Below are 20,841 nucleotides of genomic sequence, written 5' to 3' on the forward strand. Positions count from 1 at the left end.
ACATATTTGGAAAATTCCTTCTTTCCGTACTAGTAGTGACTTCTCCCTTGATTTCTTGCTGATTTCATAGCAATAGTAAAATCACTATTGTACCTGTTCAAAGGCCTCTGGGACTTAGACTCACTCCCTATTGTGTATTTCTAATATTTTGACCAGCTTTTAATATTTGTCCTTGCCCAGGTCTGCAATACTTCCCGACTTACAATACAATTCTACTAATGAACTCCCTCAGCGATCTGGTGTTGCTTTGACATCAAGACCATGACCCATAAAAACAGTGGGCTCCGAACCCTCTCTCATGGATAAGGAAATGTGTCAGAGTGAAATGAGATATCTATGTCTTATCTTTTTCCTTTTCTTTTTCTGTCTTCCTTCTGTCATTATCTCGTCTCTCTTCTGCCTCCTAATCGTTGTCTGAGACACAATCCATGAGTGTCCATGTCTGCGTCATACTGTGTTACCAGCCTTCACCCAAACTCCACCTCAAACACACATCTCACATTTTGGAATGATGGCATTGCCTGTGCTTGCTTCTTTGATTATTGTATTGAAAACTGTGCTGTAGCCCATAATGTAACCCTCTCCCCCTTCTCCTTTTTGTTTTCTCTTTATTTCTCTGTTATTCGACTCTACTCATCCCACCTCCCCCCCCTTTCCAAATAATTGTCTTCATCTCCATCCTCTCTCTCTGCATTCCCCTCCCGACTCTTCCTCCCACGCCTTTCCAATCCGTCACACTTCCCTCTTCCCACACTCTCCTCCCTTAATCCCTCGTACCTTTCGCTCTTTCCTCCCTCGTTCCATGTGGGCTTTGCATTGGCCCAGGCGATGCTGGGTAAGGTAACCACAGAGACATCCAGAAAGAAGGATGTCGAGGAGGTTCAGAAGCGCCACCGCCTTATCCCCATGGGACGCAAGATATACGAGTTCTACAACGCTCCAATTGTCAAGTTCTGGTTCCATACGGTCAGTGTCGGCTTCGGAAACACCACCTACATACCCTGTTTCCTCTTGGCACTGTCACTGCTTATTGTATTCCTGCAACAGCATCAATTGCGGGTTCCCTGCTGTTAGCTTCTACTTTCGCACTGCCTCCATTGTCATTAACCTTCTGTTCCACCCTGCCATTACCCAGCTTTACTGGGGTGGGAAAGTTAAGTGTGAACGAGATGGGAGAGACCGATGGAAGCAGCTTGGTGAGAAAAGTACAGGGGAGTGAGGGAGGGAAAAGGACTAAATCAGACAAGGAGGGTTTGTATTGGCAGTGTAAATAAACACCAAAACCTCTGAGTCATGTCATATTACCACTGGGTTAACTAATACAATAAGTAAATAATAGTTGATTTAAAGTTAATCTTCAGTGTTTACATGTATGAGAAAGGGAATGTTTAGTGTCTTGACATCTTTCTATACAGCACTGTACATCAAGGTTCTGTGTGTGGTACAGCGTCTGCCTGCGAGTGTGTGTGTGTGTAATGTGATACAAGCTGATCTTTTGTCTTCCATACCCTCCTTCTTGTGTTTTTTCAATTTGCTTGCCCAGTGAAAGCATCTCTTTATCACCTGCAGGGATTTCGCTGTTTATTTGTGCAGAGAAAATAGTTTCTTTGCCCTTTGTTCCATGCTTTCTCTGGCTATTTACTCCCCTTGTCTTCTCCTTTCTGCCCTTCAGGTTACAGAAAAATGTTCCACGGTACATTTCAATAATTGCGCTCACAGAGCAGATGCTCAGTTAGAGTCAAAACAGGGTCTTCAGCTCATTACCTGATTTGCATTCGTACCTGTCACCTGCTGTAGAGTGCAGTCAAAGTTATCGCACAAACCAACTGCGCGTGTGGGACTGAATGAGAACAGTCTCAGTCGCACGTTATTAAAATCACTTCACCTGGTTCCATCAGAGGAATGCTTGATTTGTAGTCAGAAGAGAAACTGTTCAGGGTTTGTTTGTTATTACTTTAATCTGGAGTTTAAAGCTGGAGTGCGGAACTTTTACATATAAATGAATGTCAGCTACATTCAAGCCCTCGCCAAACATGTTCACACAATGCTGATTAAGCCTATAAGCGGCAGGTAAATCTCCCTGAATCCTGGAGTTTTAAATCTAATTTCTGTGGTGACATTCATTCAGGATTACACTCAAAAAAAAGAAAGCGAGCGACTGTACACTGCAGGCATACGTTTATAAGCACGCATGCAGTGTTTGTGTAGTTATTCTTGCTGCCAGAAGGGGGAGACACAAACTCTACGCTGCAGGTTTAAATATGTTAAAGCCTTTGTTGTTGTTCTAAGTTAATGATACTGAATAGCCCTCCAAATCTGTTTAGATAAGGAAAATTGAAAGCACTCAGTGCACAAGGATTTAAACAGCTACAGGAAACACATGATGGATCTATTATCAGATCTTGAAAACTGCATTAAACTGAGGTGTAATGAGGGTCAATCCTTCTGTAATAAATGTTTCATTTGAACAGATACACGGAAAAATCCTTTTTCCTGCAGCCCTTTGAGCCATTTTTTGCAGAGAGAGAACTAAACAGTTTGCTGACAGAAAAAGCACAAAAACATGCAAATACAAATAATCCCGCTGAATTTAATCTGCTGTTGTATTTTTTAATGCAGATGGCATACGTTGGTTACCTGATGCTGTTTAACTACATCGTCCTGGTCAAGATGGACCTGTGGCCTTCTCCTCAAGAGTGGATTGTCATCGCTTACATTTTCACCAATGGCATTGAGAAGATGAGAGAGGTATCCTAGCGGTGTACCGTAATTGCAGAAATGTGTTGAATATAATCAGTGATCTGTCTCCCACAGTGAGCTAAAAAACACAGAGGGTGTCACCATAGTGTCACCTACAGTTAAATCCAATGAGTTCAGTGGCTGGCGGGCAGAGGCTAAGTATTATGTCCATATCATCAAACAGCTCATAACAGGGAAAACGTTGATAGATCAATGGAGTGGAAGCAAATGAGCACGTCAAAGGGGGGAGGGAGAGGTAGTGGGTGAGTGGTGGAGGTGAAGGCAGGACATAGAGGTGGGCAAACAAAGACAGAAAAAAGAGCAAAATGAAAAATAAATAGAGAAATGCAGGTTTGTGGCCTTGGATTATGTTCAGCCTCACACTGTGGCTTTGTCTGTACTGTAAGTGTATGAAATGCATTAATCATTGTGTCACATCATTTGCAGCTGCACTACAATACCTCCTCAGATTTGTGATAGATTCCCTGATGGGTGAACTCATACTGCCCTCTCATGGTGGCCATAATGAAATGCATTTCTATTCACTTTTCAGGGTCACTTTTTTTTTTTCTTTACCCTTATATTTCTGTATTCATGAGCACCACTTTCCATCATTTCTGCATTTGAGCATCTTCCTTCCCTTTCTTCTAATAATTTCCCCTCCTAGATCTTGATGTCAGAACCAGGGAAGCTGTTACAGAAGGTGAAGGTGTGGCTTCAGGAGTACTGGAACATCACAGACCTCATGGCCATCCTCATATTCTCTGTCGGCATGGTTCTGCGTCTCCAGGAGCCGCCGCTCATGAGCTACGGGCGGGTCATCTATTGTGTCAACATCATCTATTGGTACATCCGGCTGCTCGACATCTTTGGAGTCAACAAGTACCTGGGTCCCTATGTGATGATGATTGGCAAGATGGTGAGAAGAGGCAGGGGTGGTTCACTGTATGTGTGGGTCTGACGTTCTGTCTTTTCTATCTGCAGTACCGCTCATATTTTCCCTCCCTCCCCCCTCCACATTCTTCATTTATATCTGTTCACCCTCTGATTTTGCTCAACATGATCCATACGGATTGTAATAGCTCACTGATTTCCATGATTACAAAGGTTTAATGTGGAGGTGATGTGCAAGCCCGGCTCTAATGGAGCTTCTGTGCCTCTTAATCGTATTGTTTGATCTCGAGCACCGCAAGATCAGAGCCTCCGATACACACATGAAGACACAAGTGGAGAGGGGATCAAAGAGCCAAATCTGTTATCCATCTGATGCTCAACACCCTTTGACATGGGCTGTGTAGCACTGGACACAAACTCTTTGATATGAAAATCAGCAGTTAGTTAGAGAGAAAGGGAGAGGTTTGGATTGGCATTAAATGATTTAGTCAAGTAATTGGCATATGTGGTGTAACCGTAAGCTGGTTTGAAGTCAAAGCAGCTCAGAGAAGTAAAGGGGGGAAAAACACACACACACATTTTGCATTGTAATTAATGGTAATTCTCATTTCTGCCAAAAATAATTTGTACAGTACTTTGTAATTTTCAAAAGTAATTACTGTAACTGTGCAACAGTGTCTAAAATATGTTTTAGGTCTCCACAAAGACAGTGAGTGACAGTCTTAACCGAACATTTCAGAGGCTACTGGAGAATAAATGAGCCTGGAGGGAGGATGTGCTGTCACCTCCTCAATCAATCTGGGATGAACCTAAATTAAGTGAATTTTAAATGTTGGCTTTAGGTTTCATTTGAAAATAAATTAAATTACATCTTAATTGACTAACTAAGACTGCAAGGAATAGTAATCAAAAAATGCAAATGCAGACCATCATTCATCAAACTCTTTTAACTGCTTGTGCAGCTCCAATAGAACCTGCTTCCTTCCTCTTCCCATGCTTTGCCTCATTATTTCCTTTTCTTTAATATTCTTACCAAACGCGCCCCCCCCCCTTTTTTCCCCCTTTCTTCTTAAACCACTCAACTCTTTCTTTCTCTCTTTAACAATCCTCCTCTATCTCCCTCCTTCTGTCAGATGATCGACATGATGTATTTTGTGATCATCATGTTGGTGGTGCTGATGAGTTTTGGGGTGGCACGTCAGGCCATTCTCAACGATAATGAAGACCCATCCTGGATGCTAGCTAGGAACATCTTCTTCATGCCTTACTGGATGATCTACGGAGAGGTGTTTGCCGACCAGATCGACCGTAAGTTCGGGACTAGAGTGTAAACTGAACACTGAATATAAATATAACATTTACTTTTGTTAAATCAGGGGAGAATAGTTCCTTTCCCTGAGGAGAGAATCAAGTAGTATGACCAAAAACACACTTTATTTTCAGCCACTACTTGAAATATTACTCGTAGATGTCCTTTTGTAACACATTAAAAACACGGCATATTACACCTCCAATTAGATTGTGTATGAGTTGGGGACACCACCATAAGCTTTCTTACATAAGGACATAAATGTGTACTGTGAGTTTGTCTTGATCTTTTTTTTTGTCTCTACATTATTTTACACCATGTAGACAGAGTGACATTTAGACTCAATAAATCAAAAACAGACTGTGAGAAGTGTCTGCGAGGAAGTGTCCTGAGCGTGAGAGTGCATTTGTGTGCTGTTCTGTCTATTTGTATGGTAGTATATCTGATGGTGTGTACAGAATGTGAGGAGTGGCCCAAAGAGAAGAGATCTGAAATAATGTTTTCATTCTTTGTTTCAGATATGCATAGTAGGAAGTTACAGCACAGGCTGAATGAAAAACTCTGGCTGGTCGAAAATTACTTTCGAACTCACGGAACCTGGCGTAGTAATGGTCCATCCCACATTGCCCAGTGCAGTCAAAATCCCAGTAAATCTATAGATATAGACCTCAATTTAACCACATCTACCTCTCCCACCTCTCCTTCATCATCCTCACATTGCCACCATGTCATGCCCACTCCTAGCCACTACAGGCCACTTGAGACAAAAGCGTGCATGCGGCTCCACGCTCTATGAGGCTAAAGTTGCGCTCATGTGTTGGTATCTTGGGTCAGCTACTGGATATCAGCAGCATTTTCTGTAAATTTGAGCAGATTGACCCTATCCAGGACTTTGGGGGTCTTTTGGACCCCAGGCCATTTGGTTTAGGTGACAGGTATTGTTTTTTGTTTTTGAGATTTTTTTTTTTAAATATTAAAAGAGGGACATTTGTCATGCATTTGGAACCAAAAACACATCAACTTATCAGAAAATGTATTTAACATAGTATAAAAGTCTATAATGAATACCAACCAATATTTTGCACATATTCTTTCTTGGGGTCCAGTGGACCCCGAAAGACTTTCTACGTATGGCAACATGAAAGTCCTGAATAGGGTTAAGAGAATCTGAAGTGGTTCAAGGCCTGGTTATATGAGATAATTTATCATCTTTAAATCTTTTGACGAAGCCAACCAGTAGCTTGACCTCAGGTCATATCCTGTAAGCAACTTTACCCTGACTAATTTTGGCACTGGCTGACAAATGGCACTGTTACATGGCAGTAGCACTTTTCAAATGTGTTTTAGTATTTTTATGGTCTTAGTTTTTGGTCAGCTGTCACATCAAGAGGAACTATCAAAGTTTTAAAGTTTGATATTCCTTTGATGTTTCCTCCCCTCATTTTGGTACTCGACTTCAGATTATTTTCATTTGAAGCAGTGACCCTGCCATGATAACACCGTCTGTCACATGAACCATATCACCCTCCCTTTACGCCGGCTCAGCTTCTCACTGGAGCAAGTGCAGCATTGCCAAAATATTTCAACCATTTTAAGAGCAAGCATTTAGCATGACTGAGCAAAGAAGTTTAAACATCAATATCACTGGATACAGATATAAAACGCAAGCATACACACATCCACACCAGAACGTATTTATTAGCCACCTTTCATCATCTGTAATCTGTTTTTTCACGTGGTTCAGTTGTCAGAGTTTTTAAATCCAAATTTATTGATGGTAAAAAAAAAAATAAAAAAATCAAATAGAAAAATTACTTCAGTTCTCTGTCTTTGGGCTGCATTGTGTGTAAAAAACAAAAGAAAAAAAGAAATTTGAACATGAAGCAATGATGAGCATGATAAGATGAATCTCAAAGGCAAACAAACCAAATGCTGAATGTTCCCCAGATAAGCCACAGCAACTGAACCATCACGGATGGAAAAAACATACTATGTATCCTAAATACATTTCAAATGATTCAGAGCAATCAGCCATTGCAGAATGAAGCTATGGCTCACATATGTGACAATATATTTTAAACACTGACGATGTGTTTAAATATATTGTAAACACAAATTGTGATGACACATGACAAATGTGCTTTTTTTTGTGTATTTTATTTTTTTGTCAGATGCACATTTCTGAACATGAGCCCCTGCCATTAAAGTGTCCACTCTTTCTAATCCCTTCTTTTAGAAAAGAAGCATAAAAGCAAATTATGCTTCTTGTTTGTTTGCAAAATCTGTAATTATGCGTTTTGTTTGTTATTTTCAGGTCTGCTTGTCTCTTTGTTTGTTGTTGTGGTCTTGTACTCAGTGTACAGTACGTCTTTGAATGTTTTACGTTTTCTTTCATTTAATACGCTTTTTAAAAAGTTTGTCTTGACTGTACATCTTCCGTTCATGTTTTGCGTCTGCATGTATTTCAAATTTATCGTGCATCCAAAGTTTTCCACTGACATTTTGTTATTAATGGATAGAATTCTCTGTCTAAAGGCATATTCTATCTTGTATTGACTTCTATGTGTGTCTCTTCATTTTGTGACATTGTGCAGCTCCCTGCGGGCAGAACATCACGTTAGAGGACGGGGTAGTGGTGGCCCAGCCTCCCTGCAAGACGGGTGCTTGGATTGTCCCAGCGATCATGGCTTGCTATTTGTTGGTGGCCAACATACTGCTGGTCAACCTCCTCATAGCTGTGTTCAAGTATGTATACTCCCCAGACTTTCCACTTGACACCTCAGGACATAAAACACACTTATTGTGGCAGCATGATGATAAAAATCATCTTTTTTTGTCTTCCAACGCTCACAAAGTATCACCAAGACATGGGTGTATCTAAATAGCAATATCTAGTGTAAACCGTTTAAGATAAATTAGATATAACTGCCTCTAAGGCTTTTCCTGAGTGTATTCCATGTGTGTGCATGAAAGAGAGCAAGAGAAGTGACTTTAGTTTCTGTTTGAGCTGCTGTTAAGCCACACTCATTAGAGGCGGGTAGCAAATTGTATTAACACAATGGGATGGTGCTTCTTCCACAGTGACATAATCATGCTAATGATGCGTTATTGTGCCTCTGTGTAATCCATGCAGCAAGGGCAATCATCCTCTTCTTTGCATTTGTCAGTGTAATTACCAAAAAGTGCACAATGGAATAAACAGGAGTTAAATTGAAGGTTTAATCAAATTATATATGGCAGCAAACACTTATTTAGCCGGCTTTTGCGTTTGTTTCTCTACATTATCTCCACATATTCTCAGTGTCTGCACTCAGCTCAGCAGTGCTGCAGCATGCAAAGGGAATCAGTTCATTAACCACCCAATCAAAAATGACATAAAAGTCTCTGCTGTGCCACTGATGACTTGATTCGGTTTATTTTAGCTTTCAGTGGATGTAATCTTTCTTGGCTGGTGTGGCGTCTCTGTCTGTAATTGTCCATAGTAATACATTCTTCGAGGTGAAGTCCATCTCCAACCAGGTATGGAAGTTCCAGCGCTACCAGCTCATTATGACCTTCCATGAACGCCCAGTCCTTCCTCCACCCCTCATCATCTTCAGTCACATAACTATGGTCCTCAAGCATCTGTGTTGTCGCTGGCGCAAGCATGATGATGACGAGAGGGACTATGGCCTGAGTGAGTGGCAGATATATATTAACAAGCCTGAGAAAGTGGGCATAGATGCAACAGTGTAAATAGTAGTGTTTCTAGAATTGTAATTTATTTATGTCGTTACAAATCATTTTTCAAATGTAGTTTTAGTGCTATAGTAAACACAAATCTGCAGTGTTTGCCGTTGCCTTACTATCAATCAGTATAATGTGGCACTGTAGCATTAACAATCTCAACCTCTTTGACCCACAGAGCTTTTCATCACAGAGGACGAGCTGAAGAAAGTCCACGATTTCGAGGAGCAATGTATTGAAGAGTACTTCAGAGAGAAGGATGACAGATTCCACTCCTCTAATGATGAGAGAATCAGAGTCACTTCAGAAAGGTCAGACACATGGCTAAACTGAAATGATGTCTCTATGCTATTTCCATCCTTCCTTTTCTATGTTGGACAAGAGAGCCAAACACACAGCGTCGTGAGAAATCAAAGGCAACGAGAGAAAACATAAAAACTGTATTTACAATTTCACTGCAAACGCAGAAGACTGGAGCACATTTGGAAATGCTGTGGTCTAGTGGAGGTCTAGTAGGAGGTGGAAAAAGAAACAGAGCTGCAAAATACTATGAAAATGGTTCCAGGGACAGCAATTACTGAACTGCTGCTTCCTATTTTTAAGACTTGGACTGCATGTAGTACAAAGTGGGAAGCCAGTGTTGACATAAAAAGCTGCCCATACAATTTTGCCATTTTGACATTCTAATTGCATTTTAAAATGTGTATTTTTAACACCAAATGCCATTGTGTGTGTTCAGTCATTTTCTTCCTCGGAAGCATTTCATCTCTCCACCATTCCCCCCTGCTGCTTTCCTCTCTAATGCTTCTATTGTCTTCTGTCTCCTCCTTCTTTTTCTATCAGGGTGGAGAACATGGCAATGCGTTTGGAGGAAGTCAATGAGAGGGAACACTTCATGAAGGCATCACTGCAGACTGTTGATATTCGGCTGGCCCAGATGGAGGAGCTGATTGGAAGAATTGCTGTTGCGCTGGAGCGTGTGACGGGTGTTGAGCGCGGGGAGGTCAACAAAGTACGTTCTCGGACTTCTTCTGACTGCACTGACTCTGCATACATTATCCGCCAGGCTGAGTGCCCAGAAGCAGCATACATCCTCCGTCAAAGCAGCTTTAATAGCACAGAAGGGAACGCCTACCGCCTACAGGAGGCACTGGAGGGACCAGCTGAGGGCTCCATGTCCCCGCCTTCTCCCACTGGCATGGCTACACGGACAAGGAGCCACTCATTTTATGTTGGTGGTGGTCGAGGTGGTGAACGTGCAAGTGGGGCTGAACGAGCTGAAAGCTTCTTTAAAGAGCGCTCACTGAGTCTCCACCGAGCCAACAGCTCACAATCTGTATCCTCAGCTGCTGCCCCCAAGGAGTCTAAGCCCCTCCCACTTGCGACGCTGTCGGTCTCCCAGCAGCACCGTCCATCATCATGCATTGATATCTATGTCTCAACATCTGAGGAGGTGGGGCCTGCCGAGGTCTTTCTGGATCCTCTTCGTGTGGTCCCACCGCTCCAGAGAGACGCCTCGCTGCAATCAGATACCATGGAGACGGTGCTGCCTGGAGGCCGGGATTTCAGCAGCACCGCAACCAGTGGTTTGGGCGACAGGCACTCGGAGGGCGGTGCAGGCAGCAGTGGAACAGCTGGAGCTATGTTTGATGACAGTGCAGCTGCTGATTTGTCATTGTGCTCAGCACACCTCTTACCAGACACCACCTTACCTCCTTGGGATATGGAACCATCCCCACCTCCCTCAGCAGGGCTGCTCGAGCGCTCTAAGAGCAGCCGCTACCTCTCTACAGCAGGCACAGGATTTCTGGACGAGCCTCCTCTGGTCAAGTCCCACAGCCTCATGTTCACACCAAGAGGCTGCTATGGTGGACTGGGGGCAGGAGTCCAGGTAAAGGCTGCAGAGTACACCAGCATCACTGACTGCATCGATACACGCTGTGTCTCATCTCCATACACCCCTGTAGAACGCTCAAACTCACCTGGAGGTTCCACCTCATTCCCCTTTGATAAGCCGTCAGACATTGGTTCCTCTCACCCGGAGAGAGAGGCAGAGCTTAGTCATACAGAGTCTGATCCAGAGGACCCTGAGGACCTGATGCCAGCCCCAGATACCCCTCGCCTAGGGGGCCTTGGCGGGCCCAGTGGGGCCCCTCTCTGCTCCCCCTTCTCCAGGCTGGAGCGAGCAAACAGCTGCTCTTCAGACGACTCCCATCCTTCCCTCACGCTGGCCCCTCCACACCGGAAGAGCCTGTCGGTGAGTGAGAGGATGGAGAGGGGACCGGGTCTGGGGGCAGACAGGGGGCCTGGGCCTGGAGGGCGGGGTCTGGCAGGACCCAGAAACCCCTTCCTCAGGAGCAAGTCTGGAGCAAGGCCTGAGACGGCCAAGACTGACAACCTCTCCATGAGAAAGCTGGCGGCTCCGTCAGCTTTCCGCAGCTTTGATAGACAAAACTACACGTGACAAGGACACGTCAGTGCACTCACACACTGTTAGGACCAGGAAGGAATCTGAGAGGGCCAAGGGCATGTGTGAAAGCAGGGTGAAGCTGCCCGTAGATGCTGATGTGGACCAGATCTACCTTTTCTTATTCACTTAAAGTTTTAGGTTAGAAAAGTTCATTCATAGTCAGTGTTGAAGGGCAGCTTTACCCTGAATCATAAATCAGAGGGGAAAGGGATGGAAGATAAAGGGGTCCTACTGTACACCAGTCAAAACAAAGAGCTATGAATCTAGACTAGTTTTTACCTCTTGTAGCTAAGTAACTCTCAATGGGGTGTTATGGCAATGGAAGGTGTATTTGTACTGTATGTCTTCCACCCACCACCTTTACATCAAGTAGACATCTGTCACTGTGTTACATCACATATCAGTCACGCTAGTCAGACAAAGTATACTGTTACTCCTAGCTGCATTATAGGTAGATACTGTCAAGTCTGAGAGACGAGAGAGGAAAGAAACAGTCACCTCATTTTGTCATTTTGTCTTAGCATAGCGTCATTACTATTGCAGAACTTTTGCTTCAAATACGTTTTCCTCTCTTCATATAATCCTATCTCCAACTTGTAAGACCCCAGCACTAGCAGGCAGAAAGAAGTGAACATTTCTGGCTGCATCATAAAGGAATTATTAAGTGTTTGACTTAACTGCACTTCAAATGATATCTGTAACATGGCAACAACTTACCTCTGGATACACAAACACACTTTTCAAGTAATCAACATTTACTTCATTTTTTAAGGGAATATCGAATGTGTCTTTCATATACATATTGTAGCATCGGAGGAAAAATGGCAATCACATACATTTTTAAATAAAATGACACTTATGATAACTTTTTTTTTCTTTTTTTTTTTAGTTAAGTTAGAAACAGAAAACAGCATTTGAACACACTCCAGTCAAAAAGTCATTACTCCGTCATGTGTCTCCGGTCAACTCGAGCTTGAGGCACTGCTTGAAGTCTGTATCAAGTGAGTGAGGGTAGTCACTGCTTTGTAGGCCAACGAATAAGAAAGGAAGTACGATTTAAGAGTTTTGTTAATGGTAATGTTCACTTGCATATGGTCGATCATTGAAATCCTACATATCACTCGGAGATAAGCTTAAGTTCACACCTGATCCCGGAGAGCTTTAACAAGTGCAATTGCAAAAGATGGGGACAAGAGGGCGCTGTGAGCCAATGTCAGAGGCAACGCTTGCTGGGCGAACCTGATGGGAACTTTTCTTTGCCTGCGCCAGACACCAAAAATCTTTCCACTTAATGAACAGTAGCTGTCTCATAGCCCCGCCCCCCTCTTTCAGGTGTTGGCAGTGGCATCATTTTGCAATGGTTTTGCATCCACCACAACTAATGGATCCGTCCTTCATCTACTCCATAAATGTCTTTCATTTGTTATTTCTCCTTTATTTTTTATTTCATTGCATTCAAAGTGAACCACTGCAAAAAAGAGACTTCAAGATAAAGAAAATGCCCGATGACAAAGCCAATAACAAATTATATACAGGTCACGAAGAGCCAATTTGTGAGTCAACTCTAAAAAAAGCTGTCAAGCATATGCATTCTAGCTGAGATTTAAGAAAGGCGTGCATTTTAAGTGACATGGACGATGAAACATGGGGTTATTACTATAAAAAAAAAAATAAAAGCCAGATCAGTGTTAAAAAATTGTATCTTTTTTTCTTTCTTATTGGAATAGAAGAAGTCCGAAGGAGAGGAAGATGCCTTTCTCTGATAGCTTTGTAAAAACAAGAATAGGAGAAATCAATAGAATTCTTACTGATTTTTAATGTTTCTTTTATATTTTCTCACGATTACAATTCAGTTTAATCATGTTGCATTTATTTTGAGATTGATCCTATTTATTGACATTTTTCTTGCTCATTATTGATAATTACAGTAAATGCCTGTTTGAATTACAAAATTAATATTTATATCTTCTCAGTGATATTTTTGTCGAATTTTAAGTATTTTCTAATTAAGCTTTTAAATTTAATAAAAGATGACCATCTACATGCACTAAATAATGATGTATTATATTATTTATTAAATATAGAACTGTCTGATATACTGTACATTTCAATCATATTTAAAGTATTTAAAGTAGTTTTTATTGTATGTTTTATCAAGCAGTTTATGAGAATTTTCTAATGTTGACACGGCAATACACAGTTGCCAGTATACCAAACTTTAGGGTGCCTTTTGGGCATGGATGGAGTATGTGGGGACTGAAGTGATTCAAAAATCTGTGAAATTTCTCATCTTTGTCTTCTCTATTCACAGAGGCCAAATATCAGTGATTATTTTCTCATAGACCTTTGTTGCTCTCTTTGGACATGTCTGATGTACAGAGTGAGGGAAATTAGTAGACTGTATCATTGCTTGTATGGACATTTATTTGAATTCACCAACACACATAAGAGATCTCATTGGAAATAATAGTTTCATAGTTTAAGAAATCATCTATTTAAAGGGCAAACCTGATGCCCGAATGGTTTATGGTACTACATGGGCACATTTACCCTGAGCTGTGAACCGCCGGCTCAAAACCGGGCTGGAGATTGCTTGCTGCGTGTTATTCGCTTGCTCTCTCTCCCGTATCGCCTGCCTTTATTCCACAGTCCCCTTCGAAATAAAGGCAAAAATGCCCCCCCCCCCAAAAAATCTTTAAAAAAGGGAAAAATCTATTTGCACGTGAAACAGAGACATAAGGATGGGGATATAGCATCGCCAGATGGCTGTTGCTGTTGCAGTAACTCTTCTTTCTTGCTTGAATTGACTGATCTTACTTATGTGTCCCAACCCAAGCTGATAATCCAAACATCCACACTGTTAAATTCCCAGAGTTGATAATGTTTAATTTGTCTCAAAGCTACAAACGATACAATACAACTGTGGTCTTAGGCTGAGTCTCCATGAACAGAAACCAGATCGTTCTTTGTACAATACATAGAAAGCCCTTCTAACCACAACGTCAACATAAATGGTGGTGCCAACACATGGTCAATATAGATCATTGGAAAGTTAAACACTTCAATGGAATGTTGTAGTCATGAAATACATACAAAAAAAATCATATTTTCTCAACAAATATGTAAGTGACAGACTGGTTAAGAGATGACAGGTTGACCCCAGGTCAGTGCTCAGGGACAATATTACCCCAGTGATGCAAGGCAGAAAGTATATCATGGAGGCATGGCAGATAGAAAACAAGCAAGAAAGAGAGAAAGATATGAGTTAGTCTTAAGCAGAAGGCTTCCAATATAATCACTGTGCTTTATGAGTCTTACACACAATCTTCGGGGATCACAGGAAAGCTATATATTTTGTGTTTTATGTCTTCAGAAATGGCAATAGTATATGAATGAATGTCTTCATACCTGATAGACTTGTTCACCCAGAGATGTTTAAATTTCCATTTTTTTCATTTTATGGAGAACTGTGTTTGACCCTTACATTTTGAACCAAACCTAACTTTGTCAAACCAAATGGAAATAAGCTGAGTAGACCTGACCTGACCTGTTGTCTACTCAGCTGTGGCAGGCAGGGCTACCCAAGCATAGGTCATAGAGCTCAACTCAGTTTTGCATGGTGAAGTATAAAAACAGACGACCGTGTTGGACTGAACGTTTAGACCCTATTATTTGGCCTATTATAATAGGAAATGGAAATATTCTTTTATAATTTCTTTATCCTTACAGTAAGGAATATATGAGACAACATACATGTCCGTGGCATGTATAAACTCGTATGTACATGATTCTGAAATGGTTCTGTGATACGTTGACATGACTGTGGTGAAAGGTGTTGATAGGAGGTGTGCATGTGTGCATACGTGCGTATAAATTAACTGCGTGGGAACCAAGACATGCAGATGACACGAATAACAAGGAGGCATGCCAACAAAACACAACCCAACAGAATCTCAGTGTATAGTATTTTTCAAATATTTTCCTACACTATATCTTACAGTTTGGAGGAAATCATGAGCATATGATGATAATCAACAGATTTGCTTCCCTCCTATGAAACCTGTGACCCGTAAGCTAAAGAGAGTTTCACGCACATGTTTTTTCTGCAATAATTGCTGATGTTGTTCAACTAAAAGGGACCTATCCCTCTACTGGTCACACTTTATTTGATGTCCTTTAAATGCATGCAGTTCTTCCACTCAGCGTGTACAGAGATGACCTGTAATGATGACTGCGAGAAAGATAGAGAGAGATTATAATATGAAATCAAAGTAGTGAGTATTTGGATGCAAATACAAATCTGTATTCTTCAATGTGAATAGGATCATGTCTGGCATGCATTGTTAAATAAACAATTAAATAGATTGGTACTCTGAGTCGTGTCTGTTCTTACTTCACCTGAATTTTTAACCAGTAAATAACAAAAGACTGATGCTTATCATGTGTGTGTGATTGATGTGAGCAATGTGTGTAACATCATACCAGCATGTTGAGTCCTGTTTTGTCTGTTTGGGGAGGCGGGATGTTTCTCAGAAACAAGTTTTCACTGAAAAAGAGTGAAAGAGAAAGAAATTTATAATTTTGGTTAAACTGATTATTGGAACAATGATGTAAAATCGTAGTTTAATCGTAGCAACTGGACTTGCTTGAGTTTCTTGAAAATGTTTCGCCTCTCATCCAAGAGGCTTCATCAGTTCTTCATCAGTTCTTCCAGATGAGAGGCGAAACGTCTTCAAGAAACTCAAGTAAGTCGAGTTGCTGCGATTAAACTACGAGAATAACCATGACCTGGATGAATGAGAATCTTCACAGACAACGATCTGAAACCTGCAGAACAAAACACGAGGAATGTCTGATGGGGTAGTGGTGGCTTTAAGGCTTTGGGCTGCTGACCAGAAAATTGGGCCTTTAACCCTGCAGTGTGGCTGACCCTGTACTCGAACCCCTGGAATAAAGTCAAATAAATCTATCTATCTGCATTTCTATGACTTGATTCATGATCCGAGCTGCACATGAGCCAAGAAACATGACAGTGTGTAACCCATAAAGCAAGGAGGCACATCATAGAAACTGTTCTGCAGTTATGGCAAAATGTAAGACCCCCACCCCCTCTCACTGCCACCCTGTAGTTTCTGGTGAGAAGAGTGGGACAGGTGCTGCTGGGTGGGCTGACATTTTTAAAACTTGTCCCAATGCCAAGAGGCAGAAACACAGCCTTGAACTTCTTTCAGAATGCAAACCTCTTTTCACCACACTTCATCTACTAGATGACAGTGAAATACTCCAGGCTTATCATGTGAAATCATACTGATGTAAATGTGCTTATTTACTTACTATCACAGCATGCAGGGTTCTAATTATTTATCCCTATGTGATCAATTTATTACTCCATGTTCGATTTAGTTGCTTTGCATGCACTTACATGTTTTTTTTTTTCTTGGCCCTACTGTGCAGGCCTCACGCTGTTGTTGTGTCTGCCCTGTCAGTGTGCAGCGCTGCCTGCCTGACTGACAGAAGACGCCCTTGGACCGGGTCTTCCAGTCTGTCTGGCTGTGGGAGCGTGGAGGGGCCTGTGCGCTCCGGACAGCCGGCCAGTGGTGCGTCAGCTCCGACGGCGCACGTGGAACAGAACATTTTGTTCAGCACGTGGCACGGCTCCTTGTCTCTGTTACATCACACGCACGCGCACACGCGCTCAAAAACAAGCCCTATCTTGGCCAAAATCAGCGCACCCTGTCAACACAACAACATGACCCACATGCGCCGTGCACTCTTGAACTCTTGCACTTTCGCGCGAAGGAGAGCGAGGAGCAGTAGCCGAGGAAGCGCCTCCTCTTCCACGGAAATGTTTGTAGGCTTCAGCTAAAGGAGGAGGACGAGGAGGGCAGCTGCATTCTACACAAACTAACGTGTCCGGCCAAGACCCTAGTTTCAACCAGATTCTTTTTTCCTGGAAATTTGGGGGTTCTGCCACCGATTCGAGCAAAGTGGGGGGCGGAGTTCCAGCGTGGGGCGATCCTGGAACAGGACGCAAAGTCCCAGCAGTGCTTCAGTCTGTGGTGCACAAATAGGAAGTTTGTCTTATTACTCCCACCGGCGTCCTTAACTTTTCTGAACACTTTGTTTCTTATATCGGGCGAGCAATAGATACACAAATAAGGGGATCTATTTAAACCTGCTTTGAGGTCGTGTCTCGTTGCTGCAGTGCAGACAGGACCTGCCCTCAACTGTCGAGGATATTTTCGTGGTTGCTCAGAAGAGGCGTGGCACTCCCCGATCGAACCTGAAACACGACTACATTGTTACTGTGGTGCAGTTACAAATGTACACAATAGTGTCAGCACGCATCATTGTGTTTCTGTTGACAAAGCACAGGCATTAGGACTTTACTTTGTTCGGATCATGTGCGACGAACCTGCACTAAAACGCCTCTATGTGTGGCTGCTACTCATATAAACAGCTGCAGGGCAGAACATGGAGCTGAATAATGTCTACAAAGTTCCCACTGAGGGAAAACTGTCCTGAGGCGGCATTGCTCAATGCCGACCCCACTAACACTGAGTAGGATTTTCTAGGAACTTTGGGCGTGGGTGAACCTCCCACTGCACTGGAAGCTCTCCTTTTTTTAACTAGAGGAGTCTTGTTACACTTTAAAGTGACTGGCTGCATTAAAGTCTCTCTTACAGAAAGCATGACCCACATACTCACCATCCTTTCTCTCTCTCATTTTTTAAATCAGAACTATTTAGGAAAGATGTGATCAAGCACAGAGAGCTGCGGCCTCGTTGATTAAAGAAATGGTAAAAAAGTCACTTATGAAACATCCAGTGCATCACAAAGTGCTGAAAGTAGCAGCAACTGCCCATTACAGTCAAAACTCCTGAACATATTTTGATGTGTCATTGTGTAAAATGTAACCCTGTAAAATGTAACTTGCACATACCCAGCAGTTGTAAAGGTATTATGGTGACATCATAACCGCATAAACTGCCACAATTCTTACAAAACCTCATAATCTTTCATACATTACAGGAAAAGCAATTGAATTGTTATAGATAATGCAGGAAGTGCTGACTGAATGTCTTCTTTAACAATGCATCCATCATCTATACACCGCTTAATCCTCACTAGGGTCGCAGGGGGCTGGAGTCTATCCCAGCTGACATAGGGCAAAGCCAGGGGACACCCTGGACAGGTCACCAGTCTATCACAGGGCTATAATTAGAGACAGACAACCAAGCACACTCACATTCACACCTATAGACAATTTAGAATCACCAATTAACCTCAACATGTTTTTAGACCTTGTGGAAGGAAGCTGGAGAACCTGGAGAGAACCCACGCTGCACGGGGAGAACATACAAAACTCCACGCAGAAAGATCCTGGGTGTCCTCACCAGGACACGAACCGGTGACCTTTCTTTAACAATACAGTAAATGGAGAAAAGTTCCATATTCGTTACAGAACCAGTTGACTGTTACAGTTAATCTAATTTTACATTCAACTTTATGTGCACATTCTTATGCTGTTTTTTGTTGCTGTTGAAATTGCAAGATAGACAAAAACCCTCTCGCTATTGTATAAGTGAGTTTGCATTGGCACCAAAGAGTTCAAGTGTAGCTTTGAGGACAGTGGAGGTCTGTGCTAATTTCGGATCATACCGTGGTTGTGAAACTGGGACACAAAATGAGACCTGTCCACAGCTAAAGGATAATGGGCTACAGCGGCTGGGTTGGTTTACAGCTAAGAAAACAAAACACATGTCTCTCTCTTCATGTCGGCCTCTATATCCTGATCTACCAGCACTTGGAACATAAAGTTGTAAACATGTTGTTGTGTATGATGGGAAATTGGAAAAAAAAAAAAAAAGGGCCCGGAAACAGAGTGTTCGTAAGCAGCCAAGAGGCATAAATGTTTTGAGTTACTCTGACAGGATGAGGACATGGCTTCCTTTCTCACAACAAGGTCACATTTCAAGTGTGATTACCATAAATGAATTTTTCAGGAGAATCACCAAAATGTGAAGGGAGCAGTCAGTGGAGCAAATATGTCAATGCATGAGTGAAGGTTAAGAAAAGAGATGTAGACCGCAACGCTTTAAAAACACTAAATTCAGACATTGAAATCAGATTTAGTATTTTCCTATGATACTGTTTATACAGTTATTGAACTGCTTTAGAACTTTATGACTTTTGATTAAGAATTTCCCTTCATCATGTGATTAATATAGGATAAGGTATTAGATAAATAAAATTGGAAAATTAGCTGAAACTTCAAAACCAACTTTGCACTCTGACTCCCATATTTCCCACTCACATTAAGTCTCTGAACGTAGCACCAGTCTGGTCCCGCCCTCTCTTCCCTTGGCCCAGCCTGTGATTGCTGTGATTGGTCAATTACCTCATCGATCACCCCGTTGAATAGACGTTTCCAAAAACCGAGTCACGTTTCCTCTCAGCCAATCAGGGAGCCACTTTATTATGACACCGTGGGATTCCGCGAAATTGTTTCTTGGACTTGAGAGAAGTGCTGCTCGCAGTAAAATAGGACAAGTTGACGCATGTGTGGGAGCGCACAGAAAGGCGGAATAAGCGCAGACACAATAGCTCAGTCGGTAAACGCTGTGTGTTATTGATCCGGCGTTTAGAAAGGGGAAAAAAAACAAGGAACTAAAGGGAGAAGGAGAGAGGGAGACGGGGGACGATTCAAGCCGCTATCTTTCCTGAGGGGGGAGTTTATTTATCCGCCCCGCAAGCTCAACAAGAAAACGCAGTCTTTGCGGAATAGTCACATTGAAGACGACACGTGTGGATGATTAACCACATGTTTCCCGGGAGGACTGCACTCTGATTTACTTTGCTGTATCCGTTCTGTGCGACTGTTTTCGAGGGGATACGGCCACTCTAAAGACATTGTTTCCTCTCTCCGCCCGGATCTGCCACAGTGATGTCGGAGCTGGATGTCTCTGCAGAATGCGTCCCCAGCCGACCCCCAGGGCGGACAGAGGACATATTGAAAGAGAACCAGGAGAACAGGACTTTACTGATGGTGGCAATGATATTGCTGGACTTGAACAAATGCAATCCTAACGCCGGAGGCAGCAAATGTCTCGGGGCCAGCGAAGCCGGCGCGCAGGAGAAGGTGGAGCGGGGGAGTTGCCGGCTAAACGCGGGGGACAGCCGCGGCTCGCTGGCACCCAAACAGCCCCGGAACAAGAAGGCGGGGGCCAGACAGGAGTCCCCCGAGAAGAGGCACCGCTGCCCCTTCACCGGCTGTGGGAAGATGTACGGCAAGTCGTCCCACCTCAAGGCCCATTTAAGGGTCCATACCGGTAAGTGGAGGCTCTGCTGGGCGACACGCCTACGAAACTCACCGGCTTGGTTCTGTTGACGACAGCAAAACCGCTCTGCGTCACTTCTGCCGTCGTGTTTATTTCATGTAAAAGTCTACTCTCTACCACTGAGACGTCAAGTAACATCGCAGAATTTCTATAAATAACTATAATGATGTCAAAATGATTACTTCATAAAGTGTTTAATATTAAAGACCGGGCCCTCAGTCCATGTTGTGTCGACGTGACTGCAAGTGACCACATGTTCCTGCAAATGAATTACAGATTATAGGAAAGGTGGTCCCATGAAGTGGCCTGCTGGAGGGGGGGTGTGACTGACCGGGCCATATTGGGCCAGATGCTGGCTGGGA

At 42.7% G+C, this 20,841-nt stretch overlaps 2 protein-coding genes and 1 long non-coding RNA gene across 3 annotated transcripts in view; 2 read left to right on the forward strand and 1 right to left on the reverse strand.

Moving 5' to 3' along the window:
- The window catches only part of trpm3 (transient receptor potential cation channel, subfamily M, member 3), a 109,222-nt gene extending 98,090 nt beyond the window's left edge, over positions 1-11,132 (forward strand). Inside the window, exons 18-25 of the mRNA XM_008288355.1 lie at positions 826-966; positions 2,620-2,748; positions 3,407-3,658; positions 4,767-4,941; positions 7,537-7,687; positions 8,425-8,618; positions 8,847-8,979; positions 9,512-11,132. Of these exons, the coding sequence (XP_008286577.1) occupies positions 826-966; positions 2,620-2,748; positions 3,407-3,658; positions 4,767-4,941; positions 7,537-7,687; positions 8,425-8,618; positions 8,847-8,979; positions 9,512-11,132 (2,796 nt within the window). The remainder of the gene's footprint in view (positions 1-825; positions 967-2,619; positions 2,749-3,406; positions 3,659-4,766; positions 4,942-7,536; positions 7,688-8,424; positions 8,619-8,846; positions 8,980-9,511) is intronic.
- Positions 11,133-14,187: 3,055 nt separating this feature from the next.
- LOC103362097 (uncharacterized) lies at positions 14,188-16,937 on the reverse strand. The gene is made up of 3 exons (XR_520440.1): positions 16,561-16,937; positions 15,621-15,684; positions 14,188-15,369 (listed from the first exon to the last, which is right to left on the reverse strand). It is a non-coding gene; the product is annotated as an uncharacterized LOC103362097 (long non-coding RNA).
- Positions 16,938-19,698: 2,761 nt separating this feature from the next.
- The window catches only part of klf9 (Kruppel like factor 9), a 5,424-nt gene continuing 4,281 nt past the window's right edge, over positions 19,699-20,841 (forward strand). The window contains exon 1 of the mRNA XM_008288373.1: positions 19,699-20,470. Within this exon, the coding sequence (XP_008286595.1) occupies positions 20,086-20,470 (385 nt within the window). The 5' untranslated portion in view covers positions 19,699-20,085. The remainder of the gene's footprint in view (positions 20,471-20,841) is intronic.

The sequence above is a fragment of the Stegastes partitus genome, unplaced genomic scaffold (assembly GCF_000690725.1).
Source record: "Stegastes partitus isolate 25-593 unplaced genomic scaffold, Stegastes_partitus-1.0.2 Scaffold13, whole genome shotgun sequence".
NCBI classification, from domain to species: Eukaryota; Metazoa; Chordata; class Actinopteri; family Pomacentridae; genus Stegastes; species Stegastes partitus.